At 42.3% G+C, this 26,113-nt stretch overlaps 1 protein-coding gene across 3 annotated transcripts in view; it reads right to left on the reverse strand.

Moving 5' to 3' along the window:
• The window catches only part of LOC126425019 (uncharacterized), a 334,609-nt gene that overhangs the window by 223,469 nt on the left and 85,027 nt on the right, over positions 1-26,113 (reverse strand). For all 3 annotated transcript variants that reach the window (XM_050087926.1, XM_050087928.1, XM_050087929.1), the window contains exon 6: positions 7,346-7,395. In XM_050087926.1, coding sequence (XP_049943883.1) covers positions 7,346-7,395 — 50 coding nt within the window. The remainder of the gene's footprint in view (positions 1-7,345; positions 7,396-26,113) is intronic.

A 26,113-nucleotide genomic window follows, 5' to 3' on the forward strand; every position in this document is an offset into this window, starting at 1 on the left:
GCTATGAATGAAGTTTCATAAACAATCTTCACCAGGTTGATGGATCCAGTAGCCATTGGCAATAAGCTGCACTTACACATTCAATCAACTAAGGGAATACCTGAAGCCAGGAAGATGGATCCAGTACCCGTTGGCAATAAGCTGCACTTACACATTCAATCAACTAAGGGAATACCTGAAGTCAGCTACAACACCTAAAAACAACCAAACACAACTGAGAAAGAGGCACCCACCATAAGCAAGACCCATCAAAAGAACATTAAAACCAGTGCCTATAGATGAAGTACCGGAGATGTAAGAAAATGGAACACCTACAGCCATCCTTATGATGTCATTTATTCTATGGCTACCAGTTTCAGAGCTTCAATGCACCATCTTCAGGCCTTACTGATGCTGAAGGTGTTAACACCATCCACATACATGATGCATCAGTGGTCCACTTAACTGCTTTACGCAGGCTACCATGTAACAGGTAACATCATGATCCAAGGCATTCTCAAGATCAGAATAACAAACATCCCAATGATCCTACTCGACTACATATGCCACGAAGTCGACGCAATGCCGACAGGTGAGAGGCCCCCAAAAATGGTGAAAGCAATACAAACTGACCTGCCTGTACAATTCACAGTCATACAAGCAATTCATCTAAAGCTGTGATCAAGTGCTAACGAAGACCTGCACCTTGTACCCATGTATGTTCCACCATGAGATGATCTACCAGCAGAGTGTGTCCTATATGTCAAGACCCTGAGAGATTTCATCATAATGGGAGATCTCAATGCAACGTCCGAGGCTTTTGGTGACATAAGAAACAATTACAAGAAGACCCTCAACATAACTAAAGTATAGCAAACATATTTCCATTAGCCCAACTGGCATGTCAACTCCCGACCACTTCACCTGTGCACAGTCAGTATTCGTACACCTCCGCTTACCTTGGGCAGGATCAAGCATTGGCAGCGATCATATCCGGACACTAACAATTGTTAGTATTGTAAGCACCAAAAATAGACAACAGCAGGACAATGATCATTGATCTCAAAAATTTGCCATACACTGTCCAAATAACAATTAGAAAAATTAAACGAGAATATCATTCTCACTATCACATCTGCCACACTAGAAAGCACCCCAAAAAAAGGCCATCAAGAAAACTGCTGACTGCATATATAAAACAGAATGGAATTGACTGAACAACTTGATAAAGCAACAACTGCAAGAATTCCGCAACAACAAATGGGCTGCAATTACTACAAACCTAGATTACAAACTGGCGAACTTTTAAACCAGTAACAGGAATACAGAATAAAGCCAACCCTTCACTATATCACCACGATGAAAATGCAGAAATACTTGGGAAGATTCACAGTTTTCCCATCAATCTGAGCCTCAACACATAACATGACTGACTAATATATCAGGTACTCAACACACTTCAGAACACAATAATCACCCTGTCAGAAGACCAAACCACTCTCATAACAGAAATCACAGAGGAAGAAATGGATCAAACTATCACAGAGGGCAAAAACAGAGCCCAGTGCCCCAGGGATAGACTGAATCCAGAGGATTCAAATAACACTAGTCCCCCCCCCCCTCCACCACCCAAGAAAGGATAGGGCAAAGCGTTAAACCACTATACAACATGGCCATAAGACCCAGAAACATCCCTACTCAGCAGTAACAAACGAAAATAATAATGCTTCCATAACCAGGCAAACCACCAAATGACCCACTTTCGAACTGCCCAATCACCCTACTTCCGGTAACTGGCAAATATTTTGAAATCAATATCACCAACAGGTTATCAAATTATGCTGAAAAGTCAAAAATCATACTGGAGTGCCAAGCAGGCTACAGCAAAAATCATGTACTGACCCAATTGTGTGTCTGTGTAGTGGCGTAATGAAAGTGTGAATATTCTAGATTGCCCCACTGCCCTATTTTTAGACACAGAAAAGGCAATTGATAAATGTGGCATAAAGACTGTACCACAAACATCTTCAAATGAGCACCCCACCACAACTGATGAACCTCATTGCCAACATAGTCGACAACAGGCCATCAAGAGTATGTGTGAGTGACACTGCCTCCAATGTCTTTTATCCAGTAGCAGGAGTACCACAAGGAGCTGCCATCTCTCCCGTACTGTATACCTCCTACACTTCAGATATACTGCGGCCAACTAGATGGAATGAAGGGCTTGAACTGCATGCAGATGATACCGCATACTGTGTCACGCCCAAAACATTGACAATACAAATCAGCGGACACAGGCATATACAGACAAACTACAAAATTGGCTTGCAACACGGAAATTAAAACCAAACGTAAAAAAGGTGCAACTAATAGCATTCACCCACTGTAAAGCAGCACAATTCAAAAAAACAGAAACCAATAAACAATGAAATCAAACTGTGGAGGAAGACAATAAAAGATGAGAGCACAGAAAAATACTTAATAGTCACACTAGATATCTACCTAAACTGGAATCAGAACACAAAAAACACAACCCCCAAACTGACGACCCGACTCCATCTACTAAAAATACTAAAAAGGAAGGATCAATGGCATCAGTAACGAAACTACAGTACACACACACACACACACACACACACACACACACACACACACACACACACACACATCCTTAAAAATAAAACCAATCAGCAAATGATAGCTTCAACTCACTATTACACACACACACACATCCTTAAAAATAAAACCAATCAGCAAATGATAGCTTCAACTCACTATTAAAATCTAGGCAAATCACTACAACATAAGAACAGCCATGAGAAAACTTTCGGAAGAAACTTTTACAGAATGTAAGTTAAAGTGGATGAGTAGGAAAAACAAACTCATAATGTTTGGACATGGCATTAGTAGTGTTCTTCTGGACACTGTCAACATGTTGTGAACTGATATGATATGATGATATGGAATGAGCATGTGAGGATTGTGGTACGGAAGGCTAATGGTCGACTGTGGTTGACTTGCAGAATTTTAGAAAAGTACGATTCATCTGTAAAGAAGACCGCATATAGGATGCTAGTGCGAAGTACTCTTGAGTGCTGCTTGAGTGTTTGGGATCTGCCCCAGGTCAGATTGAAAGAAGACATTAAAGCAATTCAGAGGCGAGCTGCTAGATTTGTTAGTGGTGGGTTTGATCAGCATGCAAGTATTACGGACATGCTTCGGGAGCTCATGTGTGAATCCCTGGAGGAAGAATACATTCATTTCGAAGAACACTACTGAGAAAGTTTAGAGAACCAGAATTCAAAGCTGACTGCAGAACAATCCTACTGCTGCCAACATACATTTCACATAGAGACCACAACAATAAGATACAAGAAATTAGGGCTCAAACAGAGGCATACAGATAGTCTTTTTTTCTCTCGCTCTATCTGCGAATGGAATAGGAAAGGCAATGACTAGCTGTGGTACAGGGTACACACCACCAAACACCATAAGGTGGCTTGCAGAGTATGGATGAAGATGTAGATGTTGAATTCAACTTTCTGAGAACATAATACCCACATCCACCAAAACTCATGAAAACACTGACCACAACAACCATAAGCACGACAGAATTAGCATTGACTACCCACTAGCGTCAACAACTAATCAAGATGACTCAAACATTACAGCAACACGCAAAGAGAACAACAAAAACTAACGAGAGAAGGTTTACAGAGCAACTGCAAACAAACAAACCCTTGAGGAGGTTTTTGGAGGTAGAAAATGAAATAACAACTATAATAAGCCATAAGTTAAGTAGGAATCTGATCAACCAAAATAAAATGTGTCACCACAGAATAACCCAAGGTAATATACGGCACCAAAGAACCTTACATTCTCCATGTGCTTCCTTCCCCCCTCAAGAGTTTGGAAAAAAAGAACCGAAGGTCAATCCATCTGAGGCACATATAACCTTCCACTGGGTCTAGAGTCTCAACAGTTTTTTGTTTCGAACAGTCCATTTGGCTTTTATCAGCATCACAGACTTTTCCTTTGGATTTTCCAATATCCCTGTTGCTTTTCAGTACTATCTGGAACAGCTGATACACAATAGTCCTGTGTGTTGCAATTATGGTAGTTTCATTAATAATGCAGCACAGATTTGGGATCCCTCAATGCATCTTGAAAGAAGGGAGAAAAGTTCATATGGTCATCACAGTGTGACAAAAATCTTGCTATCTCAGACAAGAGCTACAGTCTGTGACTTGATCAGCCCTATATTCCCCATGGAAACCACTGATACCTCTCAATATTCTATTGTGCCAGTCACGCCACCATGAGCAAAATGGTTTCAATCATTCCACTGTATATATTTCCAAAGCATTGAATTCCGTACTGCAGAATTATGTGCCAATTGAAAAAATTCCCTATGTATCCACATGGTGTCAGTTTTCACCTCATGACAGACACCAAACCATTTTTTGGTTCTTTATCTTCTTTAGCAGTTAATACAGCTCAATGTTTACAGCTTTACACTATATTCTTAATAGCACATCACTAACACAATTTGGCTTTCCATCTGACACACCAATCTGGATACACTCTTCAGGCGTCCAGCTGAACCAGAACCCAACAGGAGTCATATGTTTTAAGACTGCCTACAATGTATTAGTAAAATATCCTATTACTATAACAACAGTTTCAGAAAAATCAAAGGAAGGCATGTCTCAACAAGTGCTGAAACATGTGAAGTTAGGTTCACATGGCAGTGAAAGACTATTTTGCTTAAAGGCATCACAGGACAGCTCAAGATGGTGCGTTACCACTTGGCACAGACAATGAGTCCTACTGTGTGGTCATTTCACTCACCTCTGCATTAAGATGCTTTCACTTCTGCAAGTGGGACAGTGGGGTACCATCTGCACAAAAATTCTCACTCGCCACAATATCTACCGGCTGGCAAAAGGTAAGGAGCACCTGGCCCACTAAATTTTGGATCCTAGAGCTCAACAGACTTCTTCCACAAATGTTTTCTCCCCATGGCCTCAAGCATCTGATTCTTGGGATGAGGTTAACATAGATTTTGTGGGCCCCTTTTGTGGCTTACACTGATCGACTCATTTTCAAAACTTCCATATTTGAGACAGGTGCATTCTAGAATTGGGGGAAAGCATATTTATGGCAGTAATTCCAGTCTTTGTCATCGAAATGCCACTGAGATCAGCAGTCACATACAATGGTACCCATTTCACGTCTGCAACATTTACAGAGTTTTATGGGCAATACATTCAGTGCCTCCTTACTATCCCCTTCCACACACAAACCAAAGTGGATTGTCTGCACACTTAAGGAGTGGCCACAGTGACATTAAAAACAGCATGGACTTCACATGTGTGAAATTTTTCAGTTACTGCACTGATTTTGAATGGCTTCTGTGGCAAACAAGAAGCAATGCAGCTGTCTCACTGTTGTGGCTCTAATCACACTGATCTACTGCATTACTCAGTGTAGGAACTGTTTCTACTACACCCTCCCCCATCCCCAATACTTCCCATGGTACTTGAAAATGAAGAATACTTTCCAGACAGCCCTTGCGTGTAGCTAATGTTATAACTGGCATTTCTGGTTATGAGAACTAAACTGTGTGTTATACACTCCTGGAAATGGAAAAAAGAACACATTGACACCGGTGTGTCAGACCCACCATACTTGCTCCGGACACTGCGAGAGGGCTGTACAAGCAATGATCACACGCACGGCACAGCGGACACACCAGGAACCGCAGTGTTGGCCGTCGAATGGCGCTAGCTGCGCAGCATTTGTGCACCGCCGCCGTCAGTGTCAGCCAGTTTGCCGTGGCATACGGAGCTCCATCGCAGTCTTTAACGCTGGTAGCATGCCGCGACAGCGTGGACGTGAACCGTATGTGCAGTTGACGGACTTTGAGCGAGGGCGTATAGTGGGCATGCGGGAGGCCGGGTGGACGTACCGCCGAATTGCTCAACACGTGGGGCGTGAGGTCTCCACAGCACATCGATGTTGTCGCCAGTGGTCGGCGGAAGGTGCACGTGCCCGTCGACCTGGGACCGGACCGCAGCGACGCACGGATGCACGCCAAGACCGTAGGATCCTACGCAGTGCCGTAGGGGACCGCACCGCCACTTCCCAGCAAATTAGGGACACTGTTGCTCCTGGGGTATCGGCGAGGACCATTCGCAACCGTCTCCATGAAGCTGGGCTACGGTCCCGCACACCGTTAGGCCGTCTTCCGCTCACGCCCCAACATCGTGCAGCCCGCCTCCAGTGGTGTCACGACAGGCGTGAATGGAGGGACGAATGGAGACGTGTCGTCTTCAACGATGAGAGTCGCTTCTGCCTTGGTGCCAATGATGGTCGTATGCGTGTTTGGCGCCGTGCAGGTGAGCGCCACAATCAGGACTGCACACAACCGAGGCACACAGGGCCAACACCCGGCATCATGGTGTGGGGAGCGATCTCCTACACTGGCCGTACACCACTGGTGATCGTCGAGGGGACACTGAATAGTGCACGGTACATCCAAACCGTCATCGAACCCATCGTTCTACCATTCCTAGACCGGAAAGGGAACTTGCTGTTCCAACAGGACAATGCACGTCCGCATGTATCCCGTGCCACCCAACGTGCTCTAGAAGGTGTAAGTCAACTACCCTGGCCAGCAAGATCTCCGGATCTGTCCTCCATTGAGCATGTTTGGGACTGGATGAAGCGTCGTCTCACGCGGTCTGCACGTCCAGCACGAACGCAGGTCCAACTGAGGCGCCAGGTGGAAATGGCATGGCAAGCCGTTCCACAGGACTACATCCAGCATGTCTACGATCGTCTCCATGGGAGAATAGCAGCCTGCATTGCTGCGAAAGGTGGATATACACTGTACTAGTGCCGACATTGTGCATGCTCTGTTGCCTGTGTCTACGTGCCCGTGGTTCTGTCAGTGTGATCATGTGATGTATCTGACCCCAGGAATGTGTCAATAAAGTTTCCCCTTCCTGGGACAATGAATTCACGGTGTTCTTATTTCAATTTCCAGGAGTGTAGTATATTATTTGAAAAAGTAATGACAACAAAAAATAAGAATGGAGTATAAATACTTGTACAAGGTAGACTGTAGTTTGCCACAAAAGGTGTTAACACATGAGCATGTTAAAGAATATAAGAAAGAAAGAAAGAAACCAGATGGAATTTTTGAATCAATGGTGACACAAGTCATTACAAAATGTGTATCATTTGGTTGTTCTAACATACTGCACAAATGAACTAGATAAATGCGTAAAAGGAAGATGAATACTAAAGCAACAATGGGCAAAATTAAAAAGAAAAGCTACAAATAACAGTACAATACCTTTCTGGTTCACTGTCACAACTTGTTGGCTCTGCTTCAATTTGGACCTCCTGAAAGGATTAAGAACATTTAATATAATATTTTAGTAATAGCAATAATAACTATAACAACAACAACAACAACAACAACAACAACAACAACAAGAGATATGCTATTACTATATGGTGCTGAAAACTGGACCATCTGCAAAGGTAAGGAAAATTGTATTCCAATGGTGGAAATGAAATTTCTAGCACATCTCAAAGGATGTTCTCTCTAACATAACATCACAAATAACATACAGGTAGATGCAGAACTGGAAGTGAAGCCGGCTGGACATCATGTCTCAAATAACACATTCAGCTTAATAAAACACTAATCATTTTAAATCATGACAAAAATATCAGGAGGACTGTGGAAAGGAGTGGTAATCAAACTGCTTTCATACTTTTCAGTACAGATAATGTGTTGTGTCCAAATTTGTGAGCAGTAAGCAGTGAGTTCGCTCAAGAAGTAAATATAGGCTGTTAAATTAATAATTTCAGAATTTTTCACACTTACACAGTAAAATCCACTAAATAAATTTCATAGTTTACTTTACATATGTTACAGTGGAAGTGGAAGATTAGGGACGGTAAACCTTCCCTAGTTGATATACACCATCACTAAAATGATCAGTGAGAGCTTACCATAAAAAAATAAAAAATAAATTAAAAAAAAAAAAATCCGCTAGTGAAGGTGAACCATCACTGTACTCAGCTACAAAAAGTGTACAGTAGTATATTATCCATTAGTGAAGGCATACCATTGCCGTTCCCATGTTGTTAACAGTGCATCCAACAATGCTACCACACATCAGCATGAATGTAACTGTCGTCAGCTCGTTATTGTTATGTTATACAGTAGTGCAGTTATGGTTCATATCAGTGCAGCTGTGGTTGAATCAGTGAAGTTCTACAAACATCTTAAACTGGAATGGGGAAATCTCAATTATGATTCTGTCTTCATGGACAGAGAAAACTACGAGTCACTTATCAGCAAGGCTAAATCACTAAAATCTGGATGAAAGAGGGACGGAAATGACTACAAGTTTTTGATGAAGAACTGTATGATATTCTGCATGATGCTCACGTAATGACTGGCCATGGTGGATGTGAGTGAATGATGAAATGCTTGAAGTCAAAGTTCTGTAATACAACATATAGAGATGTCCAAATTTATATTACTTTGTGTGAGTCTTGTTTACAAAAGCAAAAAGGTCAGAAAAAAGAAATAGTAGTGAAGCCAATACTGTTCAAGGGGCTAAATTCCAGATGTCAAGTTGATCTCATTGACTTCCAATCACAACAAGATGGAGATTACAAATTTGTAAGGATTTATCAGGACCACCTCACTAAATTCGTTGTTCTCAGGCCACTGAAATTCAAAACAGCTTAAGAGATATGCAATAACATTATTGACATTTTTAAGTTGTTAGGCACTCCCTCAGTATTGCAGTCTGAAAAGGCCAGAGTGTTAGTTAACAAAATAATGAGCAGCTTAACTGAACTATGGCCCAATTTTAAGATTGTCCACGGTAAACCTAGACACAGTCAGAGCCAAGGCAGTGCAGAGCCAAGGCAGTGCAGAGCAAGCAAATTAAGACATAGAAAATATGCTAACTACATGGATGCAGGAGCACAACACTGTGGAGTGGAGCCATGCATTAAGATATGTGCAGCTAATGAAGAATAGCATTGTACATTTTTGAATTAAAAGATCTCCATATGAAGTGATGTTTGGCTGCTCTCCTAAACACGATTTGTCTTCAACAAGCTTACCTCCTGAAGCACTGATGAACATTCACTCTGAGGATGACCTTGAAAATGTAATTAATCATGTGAGTGTCAGCAGTGAGACAGGGACTAAAACATTGCAGGATAATGATCACAGTAAACCTCCATTGCAAAAGGATAACAAACCAACAGGGACAGAGGTTGAGAACAGAGAGAAAGAAAGTATTCCTGACAATAATTACTACTGCCTGACTGATTTAGATGAGTCAAATTGTGCTATTAAAAAACATAGAACTGAAGTGTACAAGTGCTTAGAAAAACAAGCGCAAAGAATGCAGCAGTGTTCAGATCGCTGCTTTCCGACAGAAGAAAAGAGCTGCACTGTGAGAGTTCCAGATCCCAACTTCGATAAAGGAAGAGGAGATGCTAGTTTCAATCTTGTGTGTTCTGCTGAATCAGGATGAGAGATGGTGTGCTGAGCCGACTATATACATAGTAATAAATTGTTTGTTTTTAAATAATTAAAGAAGGGATGATACAATATGCCACTGAAGCTACAACTACAACATTTTGTTTGGCCCCAATTCAGTACTTGCCCTTTAAGAATAATCTCAGGAGGAGGAAGTTCCAGCAGAGAAAACTGTTGCCCTGAGGGCAGTTGTGATGTCTCAATCGATGGGAAGCAGCCAGGGATTCTTCAAATGCAAGTGCCAGCAAAAATGTCAAACTCTGAGACTCTTTTGCAAAAACAAAATTGTGTTGTAAAACTCAAAGTGCCATGGTGCATGTCCTTGCTGCAATAAATAGATTTTACTTAATAGGACTATATTTTCAAACTAAGAGGTGATAAATGCATCTTTCGAGGTACAACTATTTTGTTATTACAGCCATGGTTCACATTCCTTACCTCTTGACAGTGAAGGTATACATTCACTAGTGATAGTGCACTATCCCGAGTCAATGTTTGTTGTTTGATAGAACTGGAATCAGTAATTCATTTTCACTAATTGGGCCAGTGAAGTTGCACTATCACCAGTGATGGTATACTTTCCCTGAAACTTCCACGTCCATTATAACACATATATTTCAAAAGTTCACTGGTTTTTACGCCTGGCAGTGTACACCTCAAACTGTCACATGAACTGAACACCACAGTCACAGTGACCCTCAATTATTTGTTGGAAAAGCTGCCTGCATATAGAATATTTTATAATGAAACTGGACTCTCATATACTAAACACATTTAATTTCACCTCTGCCATGTAATTTTTCAATCCAAAATTCGAGAAGAAAAATGTCATGGAAGCTTTGTAGTGAGGAAACTTGAAAATAATCCAGATCTACAAATTTTATTTAAAGTTTAATTCGATGAAGATGCAATTAATTTACTTAAATGCACATATTACACAAATATTTTGAGATATTGTTAGTCATTCACAATTCAATCATTATTTCCTGTCTTGGAATATGGACTACAATGTTACCAGCAACTGGCTAGTCTGTGTTCCAACAATGACCAGTCTTACATTGGACAGCTGTATTTTCTTCATCGCCGTCTGGAGATTCAGCGGACTGGTCAGTTCCGGCATTGTCCACAACCGCTGCACGATTAGCAGCTTCAGAATCACTTCATAAGGAAGTAATTTACATCACATTCACAACTGAGTTTTTCTAACAGTGCTTTCCATATAGCAGGGCCAGCCAGAAATTGTGCACATGTGCGGTGCTCCTGCACATGTGCAACTTCCGGGTCACAGCGTGCATGCCGCAGCCATCAGCGTTCATGTAGTGCATGTTTCTACGCCCAGATGTCGCTTTATCCACTTGCTGGGATAATCTGTACCGGCGCATTCTAGTGCTCTTTCCGCAGCTTGCAAGCCAACCACGGGAAGGTATTTCGTGTATTAAACATTTAAAATACTGTCACAGTCTACTCATTGAGACGTCTACTTTTATGTTAACAGTTTAACCCAGTAAGACAAGTAATACAGTTAACAACTGTGGATTTTTATTAAGGCAGCTTGACTGACAGCACGTAAATACGCGTAATGTTTTTGATCTAGTATTTAAGAAAGAGAGCACTTAGCGAATTCCAAAGAACCTTAGTCATGATTTCAAATAACATTAAACCAATGCAAGGTTTCCTGTAACTAATTCTCGGTGCCCTCAGTTACACCCACATAATTTCTCTCACACTGACCTCTGAGCATAACGACGACTGCAGACCTCTCGATGATTACCTGTACCATTATTGCTATATCTTTCATCAGTTCCGTCTGAAATCTGCATAATAACCGACAATTAGATGAATGTTATGTTTTATCGACTTCAGCTGATCATAGCCCTTCACACATGTAAAAAAAAAAACCTAAATGTAAGTATACAACAATTGGTTTAATGACCAATTTTCCTGATAATAATGTAACATGGAGCAGAATGAGGCAATAATGCACAGTTACTAAACAATAATTTTTAATTATGAAAGGAATAAATTCAAATACGTTTATCACTGGTCATGAGAAATGATATAGTTAATATCAGGCACAAAAGCATGGCTCATTGACAAATGCAAGCAGTTGCGGGAGAGTTTCATCACTGATGCTTGATCGAAACGACTGAGAACATAGATCTCCCATCCTTTGCTTTTTCAGAGTACCTGCCATTTCTCAGTACTTCTCTGTTAAGGTTACAGTCACCTGGGGTAAACGAACTGGGTATGTTGCGCTCTTGCTTGTACCACATAAACAGGGAAGTGCAGCCGCCGCCGCCGTTCATTTAGGACAGATGTCTAATAACAGATGTCACTATCGCACATGTGCAGCACTTCCGCATGTCCACACACTGTGCAGTGTTTGGCCGACCCTGCCATATAGCATCTTACATTAGTAAAATGACGTTTCTACATGCCACTCTGACATAAATGTATTTCACACACGATGACAGAACAGTTATACAATGTGTACTCCAGGGTCACAGTGATCTTTCAGAAAATATTTCTGTCAAATTAATTAAAGGTAGTTACACGTTCCATAGATAATTTGAACTATTCTTTTATCAAAATTATGTAGAATGAGTACATTTGCAGGGTAAGCCATATACAATTAGAGTTAACATTAATGAACACCATTTTATTCCTATTCATGCTATGACACTTAAAAACAAGACTTTTTTTTTTTTTTTTTTTTTTTTTTTTTTTTTTTTTTTTTTTTTTTACTGGCTAGCAGTTCTAAAGTAGAAATTTTTTGGTGGAATAGAAGGAGTTGTCATGGAGAATTTTTTAAAAATTAGATTTAAACCTTGCTTCACTAACTGTCAGACATTTTATGTTACTGGGCAAACGATCAAAAATTTTTATTGCTGCATATGGAACTTCTCTCTGAGTTACTGACAGCTTTAACAACGGATAATAAAGGTCATTTTTCCCCTCTAGTGTTGTAAGTATGTACATCTCTGTTTTTCTCAATTTGTGATGATTATTTCTGACAAATTTCATTAGTGAAAATATGTATTGTGGAGGCACTGTTAAAATGCCTAGCTCCTTGAGGAGGTGCCTACACAACAGCCATGGGGAACACATCACATTATTCTTACTGGTCACTTTTGAGCAATCAGTACTTTCCAAGTGGCGAGTTACCCCAGAAAATTATTCTGTATGACATTGAGTGGAAATATGCAAAATATATCAGGAGATTGATACATTTGTTACCAAGATTAGCCACAAGGGTGAGTCAAATGAAAACCTTAAACATTTTAAATACTGTTTATTGTGCAGAAGTGGTACACAGCTGTATCACTTTTCAACATAATCTCTCCCACACTCAATGCAAGTCCCCCAGTGCTTACAAAGTGCATAAATTCCTTTAGAAAAAAATTCTTTTGGTAGTCCGCGCAACCACTTATGCACTGCGTGGCGTACCTCTTCATCAGAAGGGAACTTCTTTCCTCCCATTGCATCTCTGAGTCATCCAAACATATGAAAATCGCTTGGGGCAAGATCTGGTGAGTATGGTGGACGAGGAAGACACTATAAATGCAGGTCTATGATTGTTGCAACTGTTATACGGGCAGTCATGCATTGTCGTGTTGCAAATGGACACCTGCCGACAGCAATCCACGTCGCTCTGATTTGATTGCAGGCTGCAGATGATTTTTTAGGAGATCTGTGTATGATGCACTGGTGACAGTGGTTGTGAAACTGGAGCACATCATGCACAATGTGGTGTGTTGACCCATTAATATTCTGTAAGCACGCTGCACTGTCATTCAGTGTCACTCGGCAGTTTTCCTTCACTATGGTTTCAACTGCTGCAATGTTCTGTGGAGTCACAACACATTGTGCCTGACCTGGACGAGGAGCATCTTCCATTGAAGTCACACCATTTGCAAACTTCCTACTCCATTCGTAGACTTCCTGCTGTGACAAACATGCATCACCACACCGAACCTTTGTTTGTCGATGAGTTTCAATAGTTTTCACACCTTCATTACGCAACACACCTTCATTACGCAAAAACCGAATAACAGAACGCTGTTCTTCCATGGTGCAAGTCGCAAGTGGGGCAGCCATCTTTATACTGATACTGTGATGGTATGTGTGCATCTGCACTATGCTGCCACCTACAGGCCATTCTGCACACTGTTTGTAGCAAGCTTACCAACTTACAGAATAAAGGCTTGAAATTTCGATTTGTTTTTACAAATTTAAGGTTTCCATTTGACTCAACCTCATATTATATGAAGAGCAAAAGTAGCTGAACTTAACTGTTTGAAAAGCTCAGTAATATGCTTCTTCCAGGTCACGTTTTCTTCAATATGTACACCCAAAAATTTGAAGCAGTCTAATCCACTTACTGACACCTGCTTGTGTGCTATATTGGTTGGTATGATTCTATTTGTTGTACAGAACTGAATGTAGTGTGTGTGTGTGTGTGTGTGTGTGTGTGTGTGTGTGTGTGTGTGTGTGTGTGTGTGTTTGTTTTTTTTTTTTTAATTTAGTGAGAGTCTATTTTCAGAGAACCACTTAATAATTCTTTGGAAAATATCATTTACTAACTTTTCTGTTGGTTTCTCTGTAAGAGGATTTATTATAACACTAGTATCAACTGCAAAAAGTACCAATTTTGCTTGTTGAATGTTAAGTAGAACGTCATTCCCATATATAAGGAACAGTAGTGGACCCAGAATTGAACTCTGTGGGACCCCCTAGGTGATTTTTACCCCAGTCACTAAAATTTTGTACCATTCCAACATTGCCTGAATTATTCAGCACAATCTTTTTCATTATTTTTGTCCAATGTGATTCAAACCACCTGTGTGTAAGGCCATAAATATCATAAAACATGAGTTTTTCTAAGAGTGTATCATGATCTACACAATCTAAAGCCCTGGAGAGCTCTCAAAAATATATCAATAGGCATTATTATTATTATATATAAAAACAAAGATGAGGTGACTTACCGAACGAAAGCGCTGGCAGGTCGATAGACACACAAACAAACACAAACATACACACAAAATTCAAGCTTTCGCAACAAACTGTTGCCTCATCAGGAAAGAGGGAAGGAGAGGGGAAGACAAAAGGAAGTGGGTTTTAAGGGAGAGGGTAAGGAGTCATTCCAATCCCGGGAGCGGAAAGACTTACCTTAGGGGGAAAAAAGGACAGGTATACATTCGCACACAAGCACATATCCATCCACACATACAGACACAAGCAGACATATTTAAAGACCTTTAAATATGTCTGCTTGTGTCTGTATGTGTGGATGGATATGTGCTTGTGTGCGAATGTATACCTGTCCTTTTTTCCCCCTAAGGTAAGTCTTTCCGCTCCCGGGATTGGAATGACTCCTTACCCTCTCCCTTAAAACCCACTTCCTTTTGTCTTCCCCTCTCCTTCCCTCTTTCCTGATGAGGCAACAGTTTGTTGCGAAAGCTTGAATTTTGTGTGTATGTTTGTGTTTGTTTGTGTGTCTATCGACCTGCCAGCGCTTTCGTTCAGTAAGTCACCTCATCTTTGTTTTTATATATAATTTTTCCCACGTGGAATGTTTCCTTCTATTATATTGATATCATTATTATTATTATTATTTCTTTCCTTTCTCAGACGTTATGTCTGGTTAAAAATGGAAAGTGACGCGGACCTTGATCAAGCGTGACTTCCTTTTAACTGTACGGTACATGTTACATTGCATTTAGGAACTTTCGGGTAATTGAACATGTATCAATAATTACAGGTTTCTGAAGTTGTATATATACATTTGGATGTAGCTGTATTGCGTTGATGTACTGGTGGATATTGTGTGGTATGACTCCTTTGGTTGATAGTATAATTGGTGTAATGTCAACTTTATCCTGATGCCACATGTCCTTGACTTCCTCAGCCAGTTGGATGAATTTTTCAATTTTTTCTCCTGTTTTCTTCTGTATATTTGTTGTATTGGGTATGGATATTTCAATTTGTTGTGTTAATTTCTTCTTTTTATTGGTGGGTATGATGTCAGGTTTGTTATGCGGTGTTGTTTTATCTGTTATAATGGTTCTGTTCCAGTAAAATTTGTATTCATCATTCTCCAGTACATTTTGTGGTGCATACTCGTATGTGGGAATGTGTTGTTTTACTAGTTTATGTTGTATGGCAAGTTGTTGATGTATTATTTTTGCCACATTGTCATGTCTTCTGGTGTATTCTGTATTTGCCAGTATTATTATTATTATTATTATTATTATTATTATTATTATTATTATTTCTTTACTTTCTCAGACGTTAAGTCTGGTTAAAAATGGGACGTGACGCGGACCTTGATCAAGCGTCACTTCCTTTTAACTGTATGGTATATGTTATATTGCATTTAGGAACTTTCGGGTAATTGAACATGTATCAATAATTACGGATTTCTGTAACTGTATATATAAGTTTGGATGTAGCTGTATTGTATTGATGTAATGGTGGATATTGTGTGGTATGACTCCTGTAGTTGATAGTATGATTGGTATGATGTCAACTTTATTCTGATGCCACATGTCCTTGACTTCCTCAGCCAGTTTGATGTATTTTTCAATTTTTTCTCCTGTTTTCTTTTGTATATTTGTTGTATTGGGTATGGATATTTCGATTAGTTGTGTTAATTTCTTCTTTTTATTGGTGAGTATGATGTCAGGTTTGTTATGTGGTGTTGTTTTATATGTTATAATGGTAATGTTCCAGTATAATTTGTATTCATCATTCTCCAGTACATTTTGTGGTGCATACTTGTATGTGGGAACATGTTGTTTTATTAGTTCATGTTGTATGGCAAGTTGTTGATGTATTATTTTTGCTACATTGTCACGTCTTCTGGGGTATTCTGTATTTGCTAGTATTGTACATCCGCTTGTTATGTGATCTACTGTTTCTATTTGTTGTTTGCAAAGTCTGCATTTATCTGTTGTGGTATTGGGATCTTTAATAATATGCTTGCTGTAATATCTGGTGTTTATTGTTTGATCCTGTATTGCAATCATGAATCCTTCCATCTCACTGTATATATTGCCTTTTCTTAGCCATGTGTTGGATGCGTCTTGATCGATGTGTGGCTGTGTTAGATGATACGGGTGCTTGCCATGTAGTGTTTTCTTTTTCCAATTTACTTTCTTCGTATCTGCTGATGTTACATGATCTAAAGGGTTGTAAAGGTGGTTATGAAATTGCAGTGGTGTAGCCGATGTACGAGGGCAGTTCAATAAGTAATGCAACACATTTTTTTTCTGAAACAGGGGTTGTTTTATTCAGCATTGAAATACACCAGGTTATTCCCCAATCTTTTAGCTACACAACACTATTTTTCAACGTAATCTCCATTCAATGCTACGGCCTTACGCCACCTTGATATGAGGGCCTGTATGCCTGCACGGTACCATTCCACTGGTCGATGTCGGAGCCAACATCGTACTGCATCAATAACTTCTTCATCATCCGCGTAGTGCCTCGCACAGATTGCGTCCTTCATTGGGCCAAACATATGGAAATGCGACGGTGCGAGATCGGGGCTGTAGGGTGCATGAGGAAGAACAGTCCACTGAAGTTTTGTGAGCTCCTCTTGGGTGCGAAGACTTGTGTGAGGTCTTGCGTTGTCATGAAGAAGGAGAAGTTCGTTCAGATTTTTGTGCCTACGAACACGCTGAAGTCGTTTCTTCAATTTCTGAAGAGTAGCACAATACACTTCAGAGTTGATCGTTTGACCATGGGGAAGGACATCGAACAGAATAACCCCTTCAGCGTCCCAGAAGACTGTAACCGTGACTTTACCGGCTGAGGGTATGGCTTTAAACTTTTTCTTGGTAGGGGAGTGGGTGTGGCGCCACTCCATTGATTGCCGTTTTGTTTCAGGTTCGAAGTGATGAACCCATGTTTTATCGCCTGTAACAATCTTTGACAAGAAATTGTCACCCTCAGTCACATGACGAGCAAGCGATTCCGCACAGATGGTTCTCCTTTGCTCTTTATGGTGTTCGGTTAGACAACGAGGGACCCAGCGGGAACAAACCTTTGAATATCCCAACTGGTGAACAATTGTGACACCACTACCAACAGAGATGTCAAGTTGAGCACAGAGTTGTTTGATGGTGATCCGTCGATCATCTCGAACGAGTGTGTTCGCACGCTCCGCCATTGCAGGAGTCACAGCTGTGCACGGCCGGCCCGCACGCGGGAGATCAGACAGTCTTGCTTGACCTTGCGGCAATGATGACACACGCTTTGCTCAACGACTCACCGTGCTTTTGTCCACTGCCAGATCACCGTAGACATTCTGCAAGCGCCTATGAATATCTGAGATGCCCTGGTTTTCCGCCAAAAGAAATTCGATCACTGCCCGTTGTTTGCAACGCACATCCATTACAGGCGCCATTTTAACAGCTCCGTACAGCGCTGCCACCTGTCGGAAGTCATTGAAACTATACGAGACGAAGCGAGAATGTTTGAAAATATTCCACAAGAAATTTCCGGTTTTTCCAACCAAAATTGGCCGAGAAAAAAAATGTGTTGCATTACTTATTGAACTGCCCTCGTATTTATATGAGTGATTGCTTTGTGTATTTTGCTAGTTTCTGCTCGTTCTAGAAAGAATTTTCTTAAATTGTCTACCTGTCCATAATGTAGGTTTTTTATGTCGATGAATCCCCGTCCTTCCTTTCTGCTTAATGTGAATCTTTCTGTTGCTGAATGTGTGTGATGTATTCTATATTTGTGGCATTGTGAACGTGTAAGTGTATTGAGTGCTTCTAGGTCTGTGTTACTCCATTTCACTACTCCAAATGAGTAGGTCAATATTGGTATAGCATAAGTATTTATAGCTTTTGTCTTGTTTCTTGCTGTCAATTCTGTTTTCAGTATTTTTCTTAGCCTTTGTCTATATTTTTCTTTTAGTTCTTCTTTAATATTTGTATTATCTATTCCTATTTTTTGTCTGTATCCTAGATATTTATAGGCATCTGTTTTTTCCATCGCTTCTATGGAGTCACTGTGGTTATTCAATATGTAATCTTCTTGTTTAGTGTGTTTTCCCTTGACTATGCAATTTTTCTTACATTTGTCTGTTCCAAAAGCCATATTTATATCATTGCTGAATACTTCTGTTATCTTTAGTAATTGGTTGAGTTGTTGATTGGTTGCTGCCAGTAGTTTTAGATCATCCATATATAGCAAATGTGTGATTTTGTGTGGGTATGTTCCAGTAATATTATATCCATAATTTGTATTATTTAGCATGTTGGATAGTGGGTTCAGAGCAAGACAGAACCAGAAAGGACTTAATGAGTCTCCTTGGTGTATTCCACGCTTAATCTGTATTGGCTGTGATGTGATGTTATCTGAATTTGTTTGAATATTAAGTGTGGTTTTCCAGTTTTTCATTACTATGTTTATTATTATTATTATTATTATTATTATTATTATTAAAGGCTTGTACTATTTGACAAGTGAATGTATAAATAGCATTCTCAGTTGAGCAACCTTTCTGGAATCCAAACTCTGATATGCCAAGTAAATTGTTTTCACTTGAGTGTGCGACTACTCTTAAATACATTACTTTTCCAAATATTTTGGTAAGAGATGTCAGTAAGGAAATTGGATGATACACATTGTCACCATTCTCATGAAGTGGTTTAATAGTTGCATATTTTAACCTGCTGGAAAAAATTCTCTGTGCCAGTGATGCGTTGCATATGTCACAAAGGACATTACATATTAAGTTGCAACAACTTTTCAGTATGAAACTTTCTGGCAGATTAAAACTGTGTGCCCAACCAAGACTCAAACTCGGGACCTTTGCCTTTCGTGGGCAAGTGCTCTACCATCTGAGCTACCGAAGCACGACTCACGCCCGGTCCCCACAGCGTTACTTCTGCCGGGAGAGCTTCTGTAAAGTTTGGAAGGTAGGAGACGAGATACTGGCAGAAGTAAAGCTGTGGGGACCGGGCGTGAGTCGTGCTTTGGTAGCTCAGATGGTAGAGCATTTGCCTGCGAAAGGCAAAGACCCTGAGTTCAGGTCTCGGTCGGGCACACAGTTTTAATCTGCCAGGAAGTTTCATATCAGCGCACACTCCGCTGCAGAGTGAAAATCTCGTTCTGGGAACTTTTCAGTATTCTGTTTGAAATTCTATCAAACCCACAAGAGCTTTTGTTTTTATATTATTGTCCACTTGCATCATCTGAATGTATCAGAGATACGTGAAATAAAGACAGACAGATGGGACAGCTGTACTTGCGCACAGGTAACACAACGTCCACACTGCTGGTTTAATAATAATAATAATAATAATAATGAAGCCACTCATAATGCAAACCAAGGGGAGTCCACCTCCTCAAACAATGTGTGTTCTAATTAGGATGACTTTTGAGGGATTTGCCCCACATCACAAGATAGTACAGTCTCTCTTCTTCTTCTTCTTTTTCTTCTTCTTCTTCTTCTTCCTCTTCTTGTTCCTACTGACTAAGGTACTGTCACAGGATTCATTTGCTTCTGTTGTGCTTATTCTGTCCCTGGTAATGTCCATTATTCCAAGATTCAGCAATGATCAAACTTTTCTGGCTTTGTACCCTCACTGTTGCTATTGCCATTTACTTACAAAAGGCATCAAAGGCACTGGAACCATTTATCTGAAGATCATGTAAACTACTTCCTGTGTGCTGTTGTATTTTAGCTGTTTTATGAGGTGAAGATTGAGGCTCTGTATTACATGTGATAGAACAAGAACAAGAAACAACCTAAAAACCCCACTTGGGCTGACCACTATACCAAATGGATAGCTGTAAGCCCAGTGCATCATTTCAATCTGGGTATGGCTCACCTCCATGACTAACATCAGTGCACAGAACATTAAGTTATACAAGCAGGTCATTTTATCTTTTCGTATCAAAAGTGGCACCTGTGGGTTTTAAAGACAGGTGTGCTCCTCATCAACAATATTATGGACTAGACTATCTCTGGTTTCCAGAATGAATTTTCAATCTGCAGTGAGTCTGCACTAATTTGAAACTTCCTGGGACTTGAAACTGGCACCGTTTCCTTTTAAGGATGTGTTCTACTGACTGAGATATCAAGGCATGCCTCACAACTTGCCCTACAGCTTTACTGCAGCCAGTAGCTCATCTCTGAAAGTCAAGCCTTCACACTAGTTATCCTGCATACCTTGCTCAGCAATAGCACTCCTGGATGAAAGGATTCTGCATGGCTAAGCCTCAGCCTGGGGAATTGTTTTTGTGGCGTGCCTTTCGGCTTCCTCTCATACTGGTGTTGGCTCTCCTGCCAACCCACAACATTTGGCGACGAGGATGGGATCGCGTTCGTAACTATACTGCCCTGATTTACTTGTGTAATGGCTTCGCCATCATCTCCAGATTTACTGTCCGAATTTTATCGCTTACAGAACCAGCAGACGCAGGCCTTACTGGATGCCCTTGGACAGCTCATCCAGGGTCAACGTGCAATGCAAAACGATGCGGCGGCCGCCGCTCCACCACTAACGCAGCCACAACACGCAGTTGCACCAACTTTTCGTCCTTTTGATGCTGCACTGGAAAGCTGGACAGAGTGGTCATGCCAATTTGGATTCCATCTCGCCGCCTACAGAATTCAACGCAACGAGCGGCAGCCTTTTTTATTATCTTCTGTCGGGGTGACCACGTACCGTGTGATAGTCAAATTATTTACCTCAACGCGACACAGCAACTCTGTCCTACGATGAAATTTTGTCTGCATTAGATGCATATTTCAAAGAAGCAGTCAATGTAGCTGCCAAACGGTATACCTTCTTTCGTACAAAACGTACGGCAGGTCAGACTAATCGGGAGTGGGTTGCAACCTTGCAAGGCCTTACTGGGGATTGTGCTTTTGAGTGTCAATGTGGACTCCCTTATTCAGATACTATGGTGCGTGATGCAATCGCACAGAATGTTTCTGATGTTTGTATAAGGGAACAGATTTTGAAACTAGTCAATCCCTCCCTTCAACAAGTGATGGACATATTGGATTGGCAGGACACACTTGACTTTGCTCAGGAATCATTTGAAACTTCGCCACCCGTGTGTCAGGTTACCCGGCACGCCGGGCGAGCTGCACGGAACAGTAAACAGTCCTCGCGCCCGACCGTGCCACTGCCGCCACGCTCTAAACCAGGTGTACCGCGCCGGCAAGCAAATGCAGTGCTAAAATCATGCCCGCGGTGTGCTACTAGACATTCGCGTGAGAATTGCCCATCACGCCAAGCTATTTGCTTTTTCTGTAATAAAAAAGGACATGTTCAAAGTGTTTGCCAGAAACAGCTCAGGTCGGAAGCTCAAAACCATTCCAGGCCCTTTGCTTCACACCGGAATCGGAATCAAACCAAGGATACTCAGGCTCGCGACACTTCGCCCATGGAAATTCATATAGTTCATTCCACTCCGCCCAGTGCCACTCTCTCTAACAGTGACTGTGTTCATCCCACAAATAGTGTGCGTCAACATCGTTGGAACTCCCGTCAAGTCGCAAGTGATTCTGTACCAGTGTCTGTTCACGATGCACGAGACAGTCGCTCTTGTCGTCAGCAGGACAATAAACTTTTTGTAGACTTGGACATTAACGGCAATGTGATCCCATTCCAGCTCGATACCGGAGCTGCAGTTTCACTGATCAATCAAGACACTTACAAACTGCTGGGCACACCTCCGTTTTGTGCCGCAACTGTTAAGCTAACTAGCTATTCCGGTCAGCATATCCCTGTGTTAGGACAGTGCAGCCTTCTTGCAACATACAAGGGACGAACAAAACTTGTGTCATTTCATGTCCTTCGTTCTTCTTCTGCAGTGAACTTGTTTGGTTTCGATTTATTTCAGTTGTTTAACTTGTCTATAGTAAATCAGGTCCTATCAGTGAACCAGACTGTGCCTTCAGACAGTGTTTCTCGTCTATGTGAAGAATTTGCAGACATTTTTGCACCGGGCCTCGGTTGCGCTAAGAACTATAAAGCACATTTGGAACTGAAAATACACGCGCAACCGAAAATTTTCAGAGCGCGCAATGTTCCCCACACATTGCGTGATGAGGTCGCAAAAACATTACACGATTTGGAATCACAAGGTGTAATTGAACATGTGCAGGCTTCTCTCTGGGCATCACCCTTAGTAATTTTGCCAAAACCTTCCGGAAAATTGAGACTGTGTGGACTTCAAGGCAAAAGTGAATCCACAACTAGTGACTGCAACTTTTCCTTTACCCCGCCCGGAAGATCTTCTTGACAAACTGTGCCCAGGTAAATATTTTTCAAAGTTGGACCTAGCAGATGCGTACTTGCAAATACCGGTGGACCAAGAATCCCAGCGCGTTTGCGTGGTTAACACGCATCTTGGTTTGTATCGATTCAAACTACTGCCATTCGGGTGTGCATCCGCCCCTCCATTGTTTCAGCAATATCTACAAACTGTTTGTGCGGCGGACCCTACTGCAGCAAACTATCTGGATGATATTGTGATCTCCAGACAGACGGAAGAAGAACATGTAGCCAATCTCAGAACATTATTTTAGGTCTTGCGACAAAATGGTCTTCGCTTGCAGAAGAACAAATGTGTGTTTTTTGATCGTGACTTACCCTATCTGGGACATGTACTCAATGCCCAAGGCATACATCCCAGTCCCGAGCACCTCCGTGCCATACAAGACTTGCCTTCGCCGCACAATTTGAAGCAGCTCCAGAGTGTGCTGGGGAAAAATTAACTATTATCATTGCCATGTTCCACAGGCCTCTTCCATTTCAGCTCCGCTTCATTGCTTACGCCGTAAAGGTGTTCCGTTCGTCTGGACGACGGAATGCGAATGCGCCTTTCACCAGTTGAAATCGGTGTTGCTTTCCAATACTTGCCTTATGCCATTCGATCCCCGGAAGCCCCTTTTGTTGATGGTGGATGAATCGGATTTTGCGATCGGTGCTGTGCTTGCGCACAAAGATGGATCGCACGATCGCCCTATTGCCTTTGCGTCCAAATTGCTCTCGTCGGTGCAAAGAACTTCTTCACAGATCGAGAAAGAAGCATTGGCTCTCGTATTTGGTGTTACAAAGTTTCACGATTTTTTGTATGGTCATCACTTTACCATCATCACCGACCACAAACCTTTGACATCGCTTTGTATCTGACCAAGCCTGTACCTCCACGTACAGTGCAGAAATTCATTCGCTGGTCTATTTTCCTCTCGCAGTACCGCTACGATATCTTGTATCGGTCCACTGCTAAGCACGGAAACGCCGATGCGTTGTCCCGTTTGCCTGTGGCTGAGGATAGAGCATTCAATTCCTCTGAACTTGCTTGCATTTTCATTGATTCGGAAACCGATGATGTGGTCAAATTGTTTCCGATTTATTTTCATCGTGTAGCTACAGCCACAGCTGCCGAGGCTGTCCTTGCTACCGCTCTGCGTTTTGTTGCTACGCAATGGCCCTTGTCAAAGTCACGGATCGGAGATCTGTTGGTTCGCCGATTATTTGTTCACAAGGAGAGACTTTTGTACGACGTGGTGTTTTGCTGTTGCGTTCAGATAATGATCAGTCCAGGGTCATGGTACCACGTTCGTTACAGTCCTCTGTCTTACAGCTTCTCCACCAAGGACATTGGGGTATAGAGGAACGAAACAACTTGCTCGTCAGCACTGTAGTTGGTTCGGAATCAATGCCGCGATTATGAATATATGCTCTTCTTGCATGGTGTGTGCCGAACAACAGTCAGCACCACCGCGGAAATTCTTTGAATGGCCACAAGTCACTTCCCCTTGGCAACGCTTACACATCGATTTTGCTGGTCCATTCTGGAATGCTCGATGGTTGGTTGTGGTAGATTCATTCAGTAATTTTCCTTTTGTTGTCCGGATGTCTTCCACGACGTCATCTGCCACCATGCAAGCGTTATCTGCTATCTTTTGCATTGAAGGTCTTCCATGGACTGTTGTTTTCGACAATGGCCCACAATTCATGTCCACAGAATTTCAGTCATTCTGCAAGGCCAAAGGTATTCAACATCTGACGTCCGCGCTGTTTTTTCGCAACAGTCAAACGGTGCTGCTGAACAATTGGTCAGGACTTTCAAGTCACAGATGTTGAAGTTGAAAGAGTTGCATTCTTGGGAGGACGCGTTATTGCTCTTTTTGTCCTCGTATCGCTCTCAGCCACGAAGATGGTCGCTCGCCGGCTGAGTTACTTCACTGTCGCCCTCATCATACCTTGATGTCTTTGCTACATCCGCCGCATCAGGTTCCTGTGCAGCGGCAGACACCTGCTTTTGCCCCAGGCGACGTTGTCTACTACCGCAACTATCGAGGTTCACGATGTTGGCTCGAAGGGCGCATTCTTCGCTGCCTAGGCCATGCTATGTATCTGGTTTTGGGGGGCCTCTGGTGAGGTGCATCGGCATCTCAATCAGCTGCGCCTCTATCGTTGCACGGGATCTGCCGCTTCCCGTCTACTTTCAGCAACAGTGCCGTCCGGTCAGCGCCCTGGGGACCCATCTACTGCCTCGCCTCAGCCCCAGGTATTACCGACGCTGCCTTCCATTTTGCCCCATGGCGACGCGCCGCCGCCTGTTCTCCCACTGGCGATGCCTGCAGTGGACGCGTCGCTGCAACTGCCGGGCGCCTCCCTGGGTCACGTGCCGCCGATCGCTTCCCGTGACCAGTTGTCCTCCGGCATGGAACTCTTGCCCGCTCCAGACCATATGTCATCTTCGCCCATCGGGTGCCCCGACCCGATGGAGGTCGACCCTTCGGCCCCTCCTGTCTCTCTACGGGCGCATACACCGCATGTTGGCATGCACCCTGGAGCAGGTTTTCAGGCGTTTCCTAGCTCCCCTCGGTCCGGATGGCAGGGTGCGGGTGGCACAGCGTCCCCTGTTGTTAGGCTCCGCACCTCGCCGCATACGTCAACGTGGGGTCCTCCCCACGGCGGGCGGAAGCCTTATGCCACAACCATCCGCCGATTTGCGGGGGAGGAATGTGGTGTCACCGCCAGACACCACACTTGCTAGGTGGTAGCCTTTAAATCGGCTGCGGTCCGTTAGTAAACGTCAGACCCACGTGTCGCCACTATCAGTGATTGCAGACTGAGCGCTGCCACACGGCAGGTCTAGAGAGACTTCCGAGCACTTGCCCCAGTGGTACAACCGACTTTGCTAGCGATGGTTCACTGACAAAATACGCTCTCATTTGCCGAGACGATAGTTAGCATAGCCTTCAGCTATGTCATTTGGTACAACCTAGCAAGGCGCCATTACCAGTTACTATTGATGCTGTAAAACATGTACCGTCAAGAGCGACGTTCACCATTTACGGATTATAGTTAAGTATTCCAACAGCTACGTCCTTTTTTGCTAAAGTCTAATTCCTTGTCCTGTTCCAGACCTCACGCCAGCCTGCGTGAGCTAAAACGCGTGCCTTTCGCCTTCCTCTCATACCGGTGTTGGCTCTCCTGCCAACCCACAACAGTTTTCAAAATGAATTTTCACTCTGCAGTGGAGTGT

Source organism: Schistocerca serialis, chromosome 10, assembly GCF_023864345.2.
Source record: "Schistocerca serialis cubense isolate TAMUIC-IGC-003099 chromosome 10, iqSchSeri2.2, whole genome shotgun sequence".
In the NCBI taxonomy this organism is placed as follows: Eukaryota; Metazoa; Arthropoda; class Insecta; order Orthoptera; family Acrididae; genus Schistocerca; species Schistocerca serialis.